This window comes from Nyctereutes procyonoides, unplaced genomic scaffold, assembly GCF_905146905.1.
Source record: "Nyctereutes procyonoides isolate TBG_1078 unplaced genomic scaffold, NYPRO_anot_genome, whole genome shotgun sequence".
NCBI lineage: Eukaryota > Metazoa > Chordata > Mammalia > Carnivora > Canidae > Nyctereutes > Nyctereutes procyonoides.
The window spans coordinates 126,843-142,909 of record NW_026575130.1 but is presented as its reverse complement, the minus strand read 5'-3'; the positions used below and the strand labels follow the sequence as shown (position 1 = coordinate 142,909).

Here is a 16,067-nt window from a genome sequence, read left to right as displayed (position 1 = left end):
CTCCACTGCTCACCACACTGCTCTCTTTCCTATCATCCAGTTGACACCTAAATCTCCTTCACACTAGCTCCTGGAGGCAGCCTACTTCCCAGGTGAGGCCGGCTCTTCTCTTTTCTTTGTCCTCAATGTTACCACTCAGTACCAGTCTTTCTCCGACTGGCTTACTTCACTGAATTCCACTCCTGAAACCAATGTTACACTATATGTGAACTAACTAGAATTTAAATAAAAATTTGGAGAGGAAAAAAAATTATCCCTTGGTGTATCACGGTGGATTTTCCTTCTGGCTCTCTTCCTAGGCTGTACGTATCTTGGACCTAGGGATTTTTTCAGTTCCACTTTCTCAGCTAGCAAAATGCCTGGCATATAGCAGGAACTCAAAAAATGTTTACTGAGTTAAAGAAAGAATGCAGGACTGCAGCTCTGACCCCAACTACTTTCCCATGAAGATTATAGTCTGTTATCTCTTATTTTTCCCAGAGTACAAAAGGATTTCAGAGTCCACAGTGATCCACGGTGGCACATTAAGTCCCTTTATCGCCATCAATATGCAATTATTTTGAAAGCTACAAATTAATTGTACTCTCATTTTTGCTCTCATTTGTTTGTGGGAGTTTTGCTACTATAGACAGGAAAGACATCCTTATCTGTCTGTATTAGTACTGCAGGGGTTACTTCTCTAACATCTATTCCATTATCAAGAAATACTTTTAACGAAACATAATGAATTTGGACAGGACACTGCAAGAGAAACCATAATGAAACAGCAATTGGCATACTCTCAGAAGAGTACATCCCCCATATGGTACAAGGTGAGGGTTCTGTCCTCTGACCCATGTGAGTCCCCAAATTATAAATATGGAACTGCTTATCTGGGATCTGGCTATCTCCCAAATCACATTTTCTTGTTTGTTTGTTTCATGCCTTATCTTCACATCACAATGTAATTGCCTTTCAATTTTGATTGAAGTCATCTCCTACTTGATGGCCATGTTTTATAAACAAGATTTTTCTTTTTAACACTTCCTAAGAATTACGGTATGTATGTAAAGGCAAAGACAAAAGGAAGGAGTTGAGATGTGGCTGACAGGCAGGCTCCTGGGCTTCTGACATAGCTTAGTAACTCTCCTGCACGTCAGGTCAAATCTTGCCTTACACTAAAGTCACTGAATGTGCATTAAGAAATATTGGTTAATACCTCTGGAATTCAAAGATATAGAAATGAATGTTAAATGTACAAGTATCAGGAGTTGGCTTAACAACCACAGCTCATAGCAGAACAGCTGAAGTGTGTTTGCGTTACCATCCACCACTCCGGATACAGATGTGTAGACAGAGCTAAGCTCTGTGCAAGAAAAGGCGTGAAGACAAATTATATATTTGGGCGTATAATTTGATTCTCCTTTGAAAGCAGAATGGGCAGTCATATTTATGTAGCATTCACGATCACCTCGCTGATTTCTTTATATCTTTCAGAAAATTTAATTCTATCAAACAAAAATACCCAGGTTTTTGTTTTTGTTTTTAAGGCTATGAGGAAGAAGGTTTATTCAAACAAATAGAGTCTCTTTATGGGAGACAATCTAAAGCCTGGACACATTTATAGATAGGATTTTGAGAACTTCATTAATGACTGGTAGAGTGGATAAAGAGTATAATAATGAAATTTAAAACTTGAGATGGATAAAGAGTATAATAATGAAAATTAAAACTTGAGATGCCACATCTTACCAGGAATATAAAATCAGAATCACTTATATGTGAAAACAAAATACCTAAAATACCTAATGCAGACCCAAAAGTAAGACAAAACCGCTCAGCAAAAATCAATTAATATAGAAATCATAAAATAAAATATTCAAAAACATTAGGAGAAAACCAAGAGGTAGGGCAGTTAGTAAAATAGCAGTGTTACTTAATATTATTAGAGTACACAAAGTATTTGTCCAGATGTTGTTTCACATGGTCCTCATGGCAACTCTGAGAGCTAAGCTGGCACCAAAGGCCATCTCTACCAATTATGCTGAAGGGACTAGATGTTTTCTTCTAAAAATCACACAATTATGTTTTCTTTTCTGTAATTCCAGGGATCCGATGTTAGCAACCATCGCTTTTCTTCTGGCTTTTTGGCAGAGAAGGGACAGTGCTTAGATTCTATGTGTAGACTCATGTACCCTCTATCATACAGTGTGGACTCCAAAATTAGCATCCTGTGTTGCCAATATGTAAGACCTGTCCTTATCACCAGTCTTGGCACTTTTTTTTCTCTTGTCATTTATCAGTTATCTTAATCAGTTATCTTTCTCTGTTTTAAGATTATATATGAACCTATAGTTCTCCTAGTACTTTTATAGATTCATGATATCACATTTAATTTTTTAATTCAACTTCATTTTCCCCACGAATTGCTGCTTAGATTCTTAAAATACTTGAATAGTCATCCCTTCTCCAATGATTTGAATTGCCACCTTAAATAATAAAGTCACTCTTAGTACTTCAACTACTAGGTTGTTTTTCCACATTTTAATATTTTTGAAATCAGTTTGCATCCCAATCAATTGCTTGTCATAGTTTAATTGAAATAATTTTTTTTCTTTCTTGGAAGTATAGAAAATGAAGTCTTTCAACCAATGGCCCAATGGCATCTTAGAAACAATGAACTATTATATACATAACACTAATACATATGTATCAGACTTGGGTCTGCATTTATTTTTTATTTTATTTTATTTTTTAAAAGATTTTGTTTATTCATAGAGACACACACACAGAGAAAGAAATAGAGAGAGAGAGGGGGAGAGAGAGAGAGAGAGAGAGAGAGAGAGAGAGAGAGAGAGAGAGAGGCAGAGACAGGCAGAGGGAGAAGCAGGCTCCATGCAGGAAGCCCGATGTGGGACTTGATCCCGGGACTCCAGGATCACACCCCAGGCTGCAGGCGGCGCTAAACCGCTGTGCCACCGGGGCTGCCCTTGGGTCTGCATTTAAACTACTGTATTCCATCCATCTTTCCATCTTTTCTGGCACACATTTTTTTTTAATTATTTATTTGACAGAGAGAGAGAGAGAGAGAGAGAGCATGAGAGGGGGGAGGGTGAGGCAGAGAAGCAGATTCCCTGCTGAGTGGGGAGCACAACGTGGGGCTTGATCTCAGGACCCTGGGATCACGACCTGAGCCAAAGGCAGATGCTTAACCGACTGAGCCACACAGGCGCCCTCTCCCTATATTTTTAATAGCTTTGGCTTGCGTATATCAATGATGTTAGTTTATTAGAAGCATTTATGACAATTACACTTTCTTGGTGGATTTTAACTTTAATCAATGCAACGCATCCCTTTATATGATGTTTTTACCTTAGATTCAACTTTCTCTAATATTATCATCTCTATTCAAATTTTGCTCATTTTATATAAAAATGTGTTCTTATTGGTATATACCTCATATCTTCCAGAAATTCCCTAATTGTTTTTAGTCCAGTCAAGGTAAGCTTCTGTTTTCTAATGCTATTGTGAAGTTTTTTTTACTATTTTTTCAATCAATTCTTGAAACTATAATTCTTATATTTTTATTTTATATACTTTCACTTTTATAATTTTCACCTTACTTCCTTAGTTTTATTTTATTCTCATTTTCTTGCAATTAATACTGCATCTACAGTCTTAATGCCTGGAACTTATTATAACTAAGCATAATTTACAATTCTCTGGGAAAAAAAAAACCCAGATACTTTAAGCATTATAAACAATACATACCATGGATGACACTGCACAGTTTAATTATACTTGCATTAGGAAAATCCTAGCAAATATTTTTTTCCTAGCAAATATTTTTATAAACAAATGAGCAATTAGTGACATTGCCAAATGGCAACTTTTTTTTGCAACATTTAATATGAAAAATAAAGCGAAATTGTGTCAAATTTAAACATATAAGAATCAAATTGTTACACAGAGAGGACTAGAGGATTAGGATACTAAGCAGTTTAACACATACATTCAGTAAGAAATATAGTTGACCCGTAAACAACATGGATTAGAACTCCGAGGGTCCACTTATCTGTGGATTTTTTGATAAATACAGTATAGTACTGTAGATGTATTTTCTTTTCCTTCTAATTTTCTTAATAACATTTTCTTTTCTATAGCATACTTTATTGTAAGAAAACATTATATAATGTATATAACATAGAAAATATGGATTAATCAATTGTTACTGAAAAGGCTTCCTTCCAGTCAACAGTAGACTATTAGTAGTTAGGTTTGGGGACATTTAAAAGTCATATATCGACTTCAGGATGCATGGGGGTGTCAGCACCCACAGCCCCCATGTTGTTCAAGAGTCCACGTATGGACTTCTCATACTTCACTGTCAAGTGATGTGTGATATAACACTGTGATTTTTGTTATACTTTTTGTTAACAAAGATGAAAATGCCAGTTATGTAAAGTGGAGATGTTCTCAACATATATTTTTTTGGATGGGAATGGGATTAATTTCTTCAAAAATCTGTCCTGAAATTGGCATGGAAAATTGGAATAAGAATTTCTGGTAAATATGATTCAGGAAAAGGCATATTTAACCTAATAAGTAGGGGAAATAATTGGTTAAAATAAATGAATGTTGAATGAGAAAAATATTTCCTTAATAGCATTGGAAGCAAAACTCTGGAAACACTCTGTATTAGCCAGCTTACTAAGAAAACATCTGATAGGAAACAATACCCCGGGGAGTACAACAGGCCCCATACTGGTCTAATGTCTATAATTTCATCTAAATGTCAGTAATGGAAAAACATGAGGAGAGAGGAAGATCACAAAAAACACATGCGCCTGTCTGCCTTTCTGCATGTAACTCTATGGGGATTCTCTATTAGAATTACATAATAGAGGAATCTGGCCTGTGATATGTAAGAAAAATTATCTACAGCCATGACTTTTTCCATGCTCCATCTGTGGGCACAAACACAGGCAGGAATTCAAATTTTCTGTTTTGTCACACTTTTAAAGAGCAGGGAGCCCTGGAGATATTTCTTATTGTAGTTGGAATCAACGTGAGCCCACACCAAAACCCCCATTTTTTCCCTTTTTATTAATGGGGAATGTTTCCTCTCTGAAAATAACATTTGCTTACTTTCCTGGCTCTGTCATCAAGTAGGGTGACACAAAACGTATGCCAAGTCTGATTACTTCAATTGGTATTTTTAAATTTTTTTGCTCCTTGATGGAAACATGACAGGATCATAGAATATGAATTTTGAGCAGGTCTCAAAGGTTATTTAGTTCAACTCTGCAAAGGTAAGTAATGTGCTCTTGAGGTTTTAACCGAATAAAGGAAGAGCAGAGCCGAATGGACACCAAGTCCCCTTCCCACTTGGGGTTGTTTGCACTGCACTGAACCAGCTCGCATTTGCATCAAGTGATGACAAAGCCTGATAGATAACTTCCTCCAGCTACACCCCTTTCCCAATTATTATTCCAAAGAGATGCTAGAGAGGAAAAGCAAAGCTGTGACCTGACGTGGCAAGATGCCACTCAGTCCTCCTTATGAAAACTTATTAGTGAATAATGCATCACTTCTGGAATTTCATTTCACATTTTCAAAGGTCAGAGGCAGCTTTGTAGTAAGTCTTTATCCTTAAATCAAAAAGCATTAAAAAATATATTTCTAATGTATATTTCTAATGTAGTTTGCACCTTGCATTTCCTAGGAAATAAAATTTTATAGTGTAGCGTTTACTTGGGATCATAGGAAGGCACCCTTGCCAGTCTCCTTGTTGCTTATGTTGGCAAACTGATCATCTTGAGAAGAAAATGTGCTCACTATGTATTCATCAGCATTTACTTTTCTCTCTGAGAACTGTGAAGAATGCAGGTCAGCAAACAGCCCAGCCGGGAGTCACCAGGCTGACTTCTGGGAGGCTTTACCAGGCAGTTCACCAGTGTCAGGATCCAACTCCTCGCCTCGTAGGTTTAGAAACCAAATTACCATGGCTGCAGACAGAGCCATCTCTCTGGGGGTAGAGTCACAGTAACTAACTTCGGAAGCCTGATATCTAACACCAAAATATTCGTGTATAGCATGAAACATCTGGCCCAGGCAATAGCACTGGCAACTCCAGCCTATCACCTCAAGTCCAGTTCACTGATTTACAATAAGAAACTACTGTCGGGACACCTGAGTGGCTAGTCGGTTAAGCGTCTACCTTTGGCTCAGGTCATGATCCTGGGTTTCTAGCTGGAGCATTGTATCTGGCTCCCTGCTCAGCAGGGACTCTGCTTCTCCCTCCCCCAGCTCTTGTGCTCTCACTCCCTTGTTCTTTCTTCCTTTTGAACAATAAAATCCTTTTTTTTTTTTTTAAAGAAACAACTGTCAAAGCAATCAAGGTATTTTTGAGTATATAAGTAATATATTCTCCTCCTAAGAATTAAGGTACCTTGGGGAAAAAAATAATCAGAACAAGGGAAGTCAGATTGGTGGGATGGTTAATGGCATACCCTGGTGCCTGCATCTCACAGGAAGAATGCACACCGGCGAAGGGACTGGAATCACTGAAAGCTACAGCCTGCTACATCCACTGCCACCAAGCAATGGCCTCACCATGTGGTCAGACTATTCAACCCACACTGATGCAACTTACTACATCCAACTCCACTTGAGGGGTGAGGAGTCTCTGACCCCTGGGCAGAACCTACATAGGTACTTTCAATATTTGTCCTTTTTTCCCCTTTTTCATTAATAATACCTCCTTCCCCTGCCTTGCTGGTTGATAGCCTCCTTCAATAAAATTACAGTTAAGTCCTGCCATCTGGAAACTACTCAGACATTTTAAGGTAAATTTATATTTCTAAGCGTCACTTCATTAGGATTTCTATTTAAAGGTTAGCTTTCAGAAGGTCTTTGTATTTCCTTTATTTCAAAGTTCTCAGGACAACGTTAACAGTTCAGACTAGTTTCATATGTCAATCATGCATGATTGGCAAATAAAACTTCCTACTTTCTCTACTACTCTCAATATAACCTGCAAGGCCAAGAAACAAATATGTCAAGAATAGGTAACATCATTCCATTTTTTTTTCCTCAGGATGCATTCTTCCAACATTCCTGAAGTAGACATTTTTCTTATTACCTTAATATAAGAATGTAAGCTCCTGAGGGCCGGGATTTCCACTTTGCTTGCCAATTTATTCCACATCACTAGAATACTGGAGTGCTCAATAAATATTCTTGAACATATGAATATACTCTAAAACCCAAATCCCATATTTAAAAAAAACAGAGGCAATGAGAGTCTCTAAAACAATACACATTATCAACTTGATGTTTCTCAGTCTACAAATTTTCTACACATCATTCTTCAACAAAAATCTTGTTGAAATAGTATTATAATAATTACAAAAATACATTATAGCTAAGATATCTAACAATGTCTGTTAACATCAATAAAATTATTTCAAAATTATTTTATTCCAATTTTTATCTTTTTTCACACACTTTATCAAATTTACAACTGAAGGAAAAAATTTCTGGGAACACATTTTTTTTTCTTTAATAAGTATAGAGATGAATAAAAGGTTTTACCTATCACTTTATTCTTCTTTCCATTTTTTATAGGAGTACAAAGCAAACTTCTAATGCATTGCTGGTTTACATTTCCTGTGTTTTCATTCTAAACAAAAACAAAAATTAAACAAAGCAGATACAAATTATGAAGAGATTGATTTGTCCATTAGGTGCTATATAAACTATATCAGACATCTAAAACCACTATCATATTAATCTTTTACTAGCTGGAGATAACATAAGAGCGCAGAAAATGTACAGATCATAATGAAGTTCAAATACATGCAATATACAGCAATTAGTCTTTACATTATTAAAAGTAATAAATGTCCTATATTTCCTTTTTTTTTATTCTGAACTTCCCAAGCAGGTTTTGGTAACACTAAGCAAAATATTTATGTAATTATTTACTATACTGGTATAGTACATGTCTCAATAACTTAAGATGGCCAGAATCTAAAAAGCACTATACTACCTCAGATACTATATGCTACAAACTTGTCTTTCTTTAGGACTGCCACTGTTTCTATTGCTCATACTGCTAAAGTTCTAAAAAGGCTTTCTAGATACCCAAGTAACAAAATCAAGGCAGCTGCCTCAAAATGCAATGCTTTTCCAGAAATGAGAGAAAACATTAGAATTCAAAGTTTTCAGTGTCTGAGAAACTGATTTTTGTAGCTTTGCTGTCAAAGAAAACATACTCATTTCTCCACAGAGCTACTCACTGCAGTAAATGCCCAGTAATATAAGTTTGAGCCATATGGAACTTAATTTTTGAGGACAAACTTAAGAACTCTAGCAACACTGTAAGAATGTCACTGACATAAAGTAGGTAATAGAATTGACTCAAAACTAGTTTATGATAATTCATTATTACACACTGCATACAAAGCTAGTAAGTACAGAGAAAAATACTGGAGTACAGCTGACTGCCTCTCAACAGATTATGAGCTATTTTATTTCGTTTCATCAGATCAGGGAAAGCACAGATCACTCTGAAATAGCCAGTTCTAAGGTCAGGTCTTCAGCTGAAGAGGCCCTATAAGGGCAAATCTGATGGGAAAACAGCATTTGAGCTCCAAGTTTAAAGTTGGTTGACTTACTGTCCAGGGAAATCTTTTGTCCTTACTGACATCTGGGATATTAAGTGGTTCCATAGTATTTTTGACATACTGAGCATACATGTAATTGATTCTGTTTGCATCACGTTCCCTGTAGAAAAAAGATATGAGTTCTTTCTGTGCAGTGAAAAAACATGGGCAAAACAGAGTTAAATAAATGATAATAAGAGATACACACCAATCTTAAATTATAAAGTGTGTATCTTAATTGGAAAATGCATTTTAAATGTGATGATTTACAACTTTGTAGTTATTATAATTTAAATGTTTTGAAAAGACAAAGACCAGCAATTTTTCAGCTATCTAAAACAAGTTTTAAAATGTCGTAAGTGGGGGGAATCCCTGGGTGGCGCCGCGGTTTGGCGCCTGCCTTTGGCCCAGGGCGCGATCCTGGAGACCCGGGATCGAATCCCACGTCAGGCTCCCTGCATGGAGCCTGCTTCTCCCTCTGCCTGTGTCTCTGCCTCTCTCTCTCTGTGACTATCATAAATAAATAAAATTTAAAAAAAAATTAAAATGTCGTAAGTGGGATGCCTGGATGGCTCAGGGTTGAGCGTTTGCCTTTAGCTCAGGGTGTGATCCCAGAGTTCCAGGATCGAGTCCCATATTTGGTTCCCTGCAGGGAGCCTGCTTCTTCCTCTATGTCTCTGCTTCTCTCTCTCTCTCATGAATAAATAAATAAATCTTAAAAATATGAAAATAAAATGCTGCAAGTAATGTTACCACCACTGTAAATGGGCACGCTGATTTTTTTATCGTTTATGTAAAATCCGTATGAATTTTTCGTCTTATTTTTTCATTAGATTATAGAATAACTAAGGTCTAGTGTCTGTTTTACTTCCTCAGTTATGTGTTTTATCCACCCCAATAATCATATATACATTTCAAACCAAGGGAAAAATAAAGCATGCCTCAAGGAAATTTCTAAGGCTTTTGCTCTTCTTTTTTCTGCTTTGAGAGACTTTATGACACTTTTTTAAATTAAAAATTTATCTTCTTCAATAATTTTCTTGAGCTTACAATATTTTTCCCAGTTTTCCCCATTTCTTGCCTAACAGGTTGAATATAAAAGATCAATCAGATGTCAGAGGGTACAATGCCAGTGCTGCAGCTGGGAACACAAAGTAGACCATGTTTTTTACTTCAGGAAACTTTACATGGTCCCTAGTGATGGGGATGAGTTGGGTAAAGAGTGTCAGGTTGTGGAAATTTACTCAAATTATAAGGCTATGCCTATCTTAATTATCACCAACTGAAGAAATAGAGTCTAAGAGCAAGAAAGATTTCAAAGTAAAATACATGCCTCAGGAAAAACGTCCACCTGTTCTATGTTCTCGAAGTTACAATATTTTCTCTATGTTCCATCCTCTACCCAACATGTGACCCCTTTCGGGATGGTGCTCTTGAACACTAGTAATTCCACTGAGACTCCTGAAGTTTGGCCCCATTCCTGGTCAAGATATTTTAACCTTTCCCTTCTTTGCTATACATTATAGTTTAAGTGTAATTGGTCAGATTGGGTCAAATTTGACCCCATGAAGCAAATGACAGTAGTCACATAGGAGCAGATGAATTTTAGAATGGGCATTTACTGAACAACACTGATCATCTGTGAAGGCACATGGACTGTCTTACAAATCAGATCTGGGACCTGGCTCCTCTTTCATGCTTATTATCTCAGTGGAATCTCAAGAAAAGTTTATGAGATAAGTGCAGGATTTAGGTCAATAAAACCATTTTTAAAACTACAAATATCTTATACATAGCTAAAGTCTCAGAAAAAGAAAATAAGAAGCTTTAATAAAGATACGAAAAATGAAAAGATGGTTACAGGGAGAAAGAAGTACACTGGAGAAGATACCTTCGTCCAGATCTTTTAAAAAATAACAATGCTATTAGTGACTTTTATTACTCTTATCCCCATCATTACGTTAACAGTGGGAGCCAGATGAAACCCAAAATAGTTAAGTGACTCGCCAGAGATCATAAGATCAGACCTACAGGTATTAACATACAGGAGACGTAATTTAAATTACTTTTAAATCAATAGAAATCTAATTCTCTTTTTAAAATTTCCTGAAAATTTTCAGTTCTCCTAAAGGTGACTTTAATGAAAAATGAGTAGTAAGATGTATTAAGTTATGCGATACCATTTTGTTTCTTACTCTCTAAGACATGCTGGTGAATTCTTAGTTCCCGCACTCAGTAAATACAGATTGAGCACCTGATCCACGAGAGGCCCCCTTAGTGTCACGTGGGAGACAAGCTTATATAGGTCAGTAGCCGTCACAAGGAGCTTACAATCCAACAGAGGCTGTGACACAGAACAGAGAATACATTCAGTTACATGCCCTGTTTGGGGAGAGTGTAGCGCAGAAGCTGCCAGCTGTTTCTCTGAAACCCTCTTCCGTTCATCTTTATGTGGACACATGGCCACCCAGGATAAACCCTATGTTGTCCAGCCACTAGTGGTTTAGAATCATCATGTGAGTTCTAGTCAATAGGATGTAAGAAGAAATATGGCTGCTTCTAGAAACCTCACTTAAGAGAAAGCTGGTTGGTTTATACTCTTTCCTTTTACTGCCCACATCTCACCCCCACTTAAGACACAGATATGATGAGAGGAGTCTTAGCATTTGCTTCTTGGAGGACCTGGGCTAATTCCTACATCTAACGTGTTTTGCATAGTGGCAATTGGTGGAATGTTAAAGGAGTATATCCTTGGCAAGACAGGAGTGTGAGAAGTTTCTGTGCTTTAGACCAAAATAGGCATCACTGCAGGCTATGTAAAGCAAAGCCAGAAAAACACACAGGAGACTTGGAAATAATAGCTACTACTCACTTAGTATGTGGCGGTAATTTTCTGAAGCATTTTGTGTACATTATCTCATTTAGTCCTTACTACAATTCTGCTATTTGTATTCTCATTTTACAGATGAAGAAATTGAAGCTTTGAAAGGTTAAATCATTTACAAAATGCCCGACAGCTAGTAAATGGTGGAACTTAAATTTCACAGTCTACACTCTTCTTCTACTCAGTATGCATTGCTCCTTATAGTAAAACCTTTTTTACTGTTTTGTAGTGTTACTGTATTTGCTACCATTATGTTCTCTAAATAAAAACCAATAACGAGTATTAACTAGTATATATATATTCCAAGAAAGTGAGCTTCAAGAATTCTATACTACTCAGTATATATTAATTCTACAATAATTCTAAACTAACATCAAGTTAATTGAAATGGAATAATAGCACTAAAATATCATTTTTTTTCCCCTCCTAATTGGGTGGCTTTTTATGAAGTGAAGCACAGAAACTCCAAAACCTCCCACCATCTGGAAATGAACTTCCCATCTGAAATTCGTAGGCAACCCAAGTCCCAAATACTATCCTGTGCTTTTTCTCACTGACAATAGGATTCTGAGGATTATGTATAAATATTCACCCTGAATATTTTTTAGTTTTACACTTAACATTTCAAAACTGTCTTCAATGTGTTATTTTAATTTATAAAGGATACTTAGTGAGTTGGTTGGACAAATACCAAATGAGCCATGCTTTCCAACTGAAATGACTGGTCTAAAAGAATGATTTGCTTATTGCAGACATCTTAAAATTGCCTAGCATTTCATTTCATGGGAGAGTGTTTGGGTTGGCTAAATGTTTAAGACTGAGCATTGGAGAGTCCTGCTGGTCAAGTGTCATTATCAGCTTACTGCTTTTTCAAAATGCTGAAGTCACAACACATCATTTTTAATTCAGAGGTTTGGCAAAATTAGGCCTAATATCTAATTTTTATTAAAATAATAAAAATATTGACATCATTTAAAGGCCTTTTGCGGTCTCATTAGTATAAACGCTAACCTTAGTGTTTAGCTGACATAAGGCATTTTATATTGTAAAATTAGTTGATGAGTCCATCAGAATAAACCATTAAATTACTCTTTTACAGAAATCACACTGAGCCATTTACCCGTTAAAGAAGTATCTTTATACTAAGATTATCTTGGAATGATTAAAAAAATAAATTGAAAAATACCTTCCATTTCATCTACAGAGAGGGAACACAGAGTATTCATTAGAAATAATTCAAATTAAAAAAAAAAAAGAAATAATTCAAATGAGTAAGACTACACTTTTTTAATGCATATTTACCAGTAGAGGTCACTATCACACCAAATCGCTGGGCTTGTTCAGCTACCATTAGAAATAGAGGACCAGGCTGAATTTGTAATAAAATCAAAATGCCTATACATAAAATGTAATTATATAGACTCATAATTGCTGCACAAATATCCAATGGTAAATGTAGATAACTCATTATTTTGTACTTTTTTAATTCAAGTATAATATACAGTGTTATTTTCAGGCATACAAAATAATGATGAACAATTCTATATGCTTCTCAGTGCTCGTCAAGATAAGTGCACTCCTAATCCCCTTTATCTGTTTCACTCATCCTTTCACCCACCTTCCCTAACAACCACTAATTTATTCTCTGTATTTAAGAATCTGGTTTCTAGTTTGTCTTTTTTTTTCTTTGTTCATTTGTTTCTTAAATTCCACATATGGTCATTTTATATCATTTATATCACATACCATTCAATCATGTTATACTTTTACTATACAGTATCATGCCTATAGATATATGTAGACATTAAAAATATATGCCAATATTTTTATATGTAGCAATTCATTATACCATCTGAAAAGTAAAAGATCAAATATTTACATGTGTCTTATCTAGAAGCTTTTTAAAACATTCTTTACAAAATCCAACAAAAATGTCCTAACATCATAAAATCAAAATTATATTAATGTTCTTCCTAAGAATAAGAAACTTCATTACTGATCTAGGCAGGAGATACCAGCATTTAAAAAGGATACACACATACTCACTAGGAGGTAGGTTTATTATCACATATTCAAAAAAAACTCAGTATTAACTACAACTAAATGTCAAATATGCCAGAAAATACCATGGCACACAGGGGCTTAGGAAAGATTACACAGGAAAATAGGATATATACTTTTCATGATCAGCAATGCCAAGAAGGAAGCAGAGGTCAGCTACTCCATTTAACTTTGTTTTTTTTTTTTTTTTTTTTTACTCCATTTAACTTTGTGAACCAAAAGCTCCAGGTAGCAGAAAAATCTCTAGACATAATATGGTTTATCTACTTTTGACTATGTATGCCAGGCCCAGGTTAGCAAAAAAAAGCCAAAGTGAGGTGTAGCATGAGTCATCTGCTACATCTGCCCCCAAGTTACATCTGCCCCTTTATTAATTCCTCAAATTCTTTTAATAAGAGAAAACAGATTTCATTGTATCTGACTGTTAAAATAATAGTCTAGAAGTAATGAGTTTTGATTTACTTATAATCACTTAACCAACTAAACTTTAAGTCACCGTGGTCAACAGCATCTCCATCTTGATAAGGGAAGGCATAAGAGGATAGGAAATGTGAGACAGGTTGAGAAAAAGAGGATGAAAGACAGGCCTGCAGACCTCACACCGATCCTGGGAGGTCAATCTTAAGAGGGTTTGACAAAACCAGGCTATGCAGTGAAGTGTTCTGTTCTTGAAGACAGCTGTAAACTCAGGCAATTGTGCTCTGCTATTCTGCTTTATGTGGTCTACAGAGATGATTTTCATTTTGTTTCCAATTTTTTATTACAAACATTTTCTTCCAATTTTTTATGAACATTTTGAAATATAAAAAAAATTGAAAGTAAAATATCCTACTCTATCTATTGAATCTAGATTCAATAATTTTTAATGTTTTACCAATTTGCTTTATATATATATATGTATGTATAAATATACTTATTTGTTTAAATATATTAAATTTAGATATATTTATTTATTTATTTTTGGCTGAACCATTTTAAAGTAAGGTGCAGTCATCCTAATATTTCACCCTTAAATACACCAGGATGAATCTCCTAAAAATAAAAAGTTTCCTATTAACCTCAAAATGTTCCTAATTCCAAAGAAAAGTAATAGTAATTCCCCATCAACTATCTACCATCTAATCCATATTCATATTTCTTATTGCTCTCAGAAACTGTTCCTGGACAGTTGTTTTAAGCAGAATTGACCAAGATTTATGCGTTGCATTTGGCTGTTATGTCCAAGACAGTCCTTCCCTCCATCTTGTTCAACAACACTGACTTTTATTTTAAAAGACCTAGTCATCTTCTAGAATGTTCTATAGTTTAAATGTGCACAGAGGTTATTTTTAAAGTACCACCACCAAAGAGAATATATATTGGTTACTGAGGACTGTACTAATTGCAACACCATTCACTAAATGTAATAATGCCACACCAGGTCAACTGTTGAAAAAAATATGAAACTTTAGTATCAAATAGTAAAGTTAAAACAATATTCTATTTCCATGATCATTTGAAGCTTTTAGATATAACATCAATAATTAGAGATAAAATAATTTGGGGCAAAATTAAAATTATTTTAGGGGGTGAAATAATTAGAAACAAATGAATAATGAAAATTGTGGTTAAATAGCACTATACCTAAGAATTCCTGCTACTTTATCCTGGCAGACTTGCATTTCTTAGAATATCCTATCACTTAAGCAAACAACACTAGTTTTTTTTTGCTAAGAGTGAAAAACGGAATCTGAGCAAGAACATTTGGTAGTTTACTCTAAATCCTTTCCAGGGATCCCTGGGTGGCTCAGTGGTTTAGTGCCTGCCTTTGGGCCAGGGCGTGGTCCTGGAGTCCCGGGATAGAGTCCCGTGTCCGGCTCCTGGCATGGAGCCTGCTTCTCCCAATGCCTGTGTCTCTGCCTTTCTCTCTCTTTCTCCCTCCCTCCTTCTCTCTCTCTCTCTATCATGACTATATAAATAAAAAAGTAAAAAAAATAAATAAATAAAAACTTTGTTTTAAAAAAATAAATAAATAAAAAATAAATAAATAAATTCTTTCCAAAATTCTTCAAAAAGCACAAATAAAATTGGGGCAATGATATCTCTAACCTCAACCATATTATTGCTTTCTATTATCCAAATGATAATTAACAACAAAAAATTAGTACAAATTTTTAACTTACAAAAAACATGACAAAGAAATGAACTGCAATAGAGATCTAGTTTGATTCTAGCCATTGGATGTATGTATTGGTGTGACCAGGATCATAGGCTTCCTTTTGTTACTAGGTTAAATTTTGTTAAATCCCCAGGGCTAATTCCAAATCACAGCAGACTCAAAGAAATGTTTATTCAGAAGTCTATCAAATTTCCAGTGAGGATCCAATATGCAATGAAAACTATAACTGCAATACAGACTTGTGGATCTTAAATAAGCCAGTTCACAAAAATTCTGCAGTAATTTGGACACAATTCACTATATTAGAAAATCTTCT

The 16,067-nt window shown here is 35.4% G+C and overlaps 1 protein-coding gene and 1 long non-coding RNA gene across 3 annotated transcripts in view; one reads left to right on the top strand and one right to left on the bottom strand.

Annotated features, from left to right (window-relative positions):
• The window catches only part of PDE5A (phosphodiesterase 5A), a 137,514-nt gene that overhangs the window by 58,654 nt on the left and 62,793 nt on the right, over positions 1-16,067 (bottom strand). For both annotated transcript variants that reach the window (XM_055342439.1, XM_055342440.1), the window contains exons 8-9: positions 8,661-8,769; positions 7,576-7,663 (exon numbers count right to left, since the gene is read on the bottom strand). In XM_055342439.1, coding sequence (XP_055198414.1) covers positions 7,576-7,663; positions 8,661-8,769 — 197 coding nt within the window. The remainder of the gene's footprint in view (positions 1-7,575; positions 7,664-8,660; positions 8,770-16,067) is intronic.
• Positions 1-16,067, top strand: part of LOC129521165 (uncharacterized) — a 58,967-nt gene that overhangs the window by 22,336 nt on the left and 20,564 nt on the right. The gene's annotated exons all lie outside the window — the stretch shown is intronic.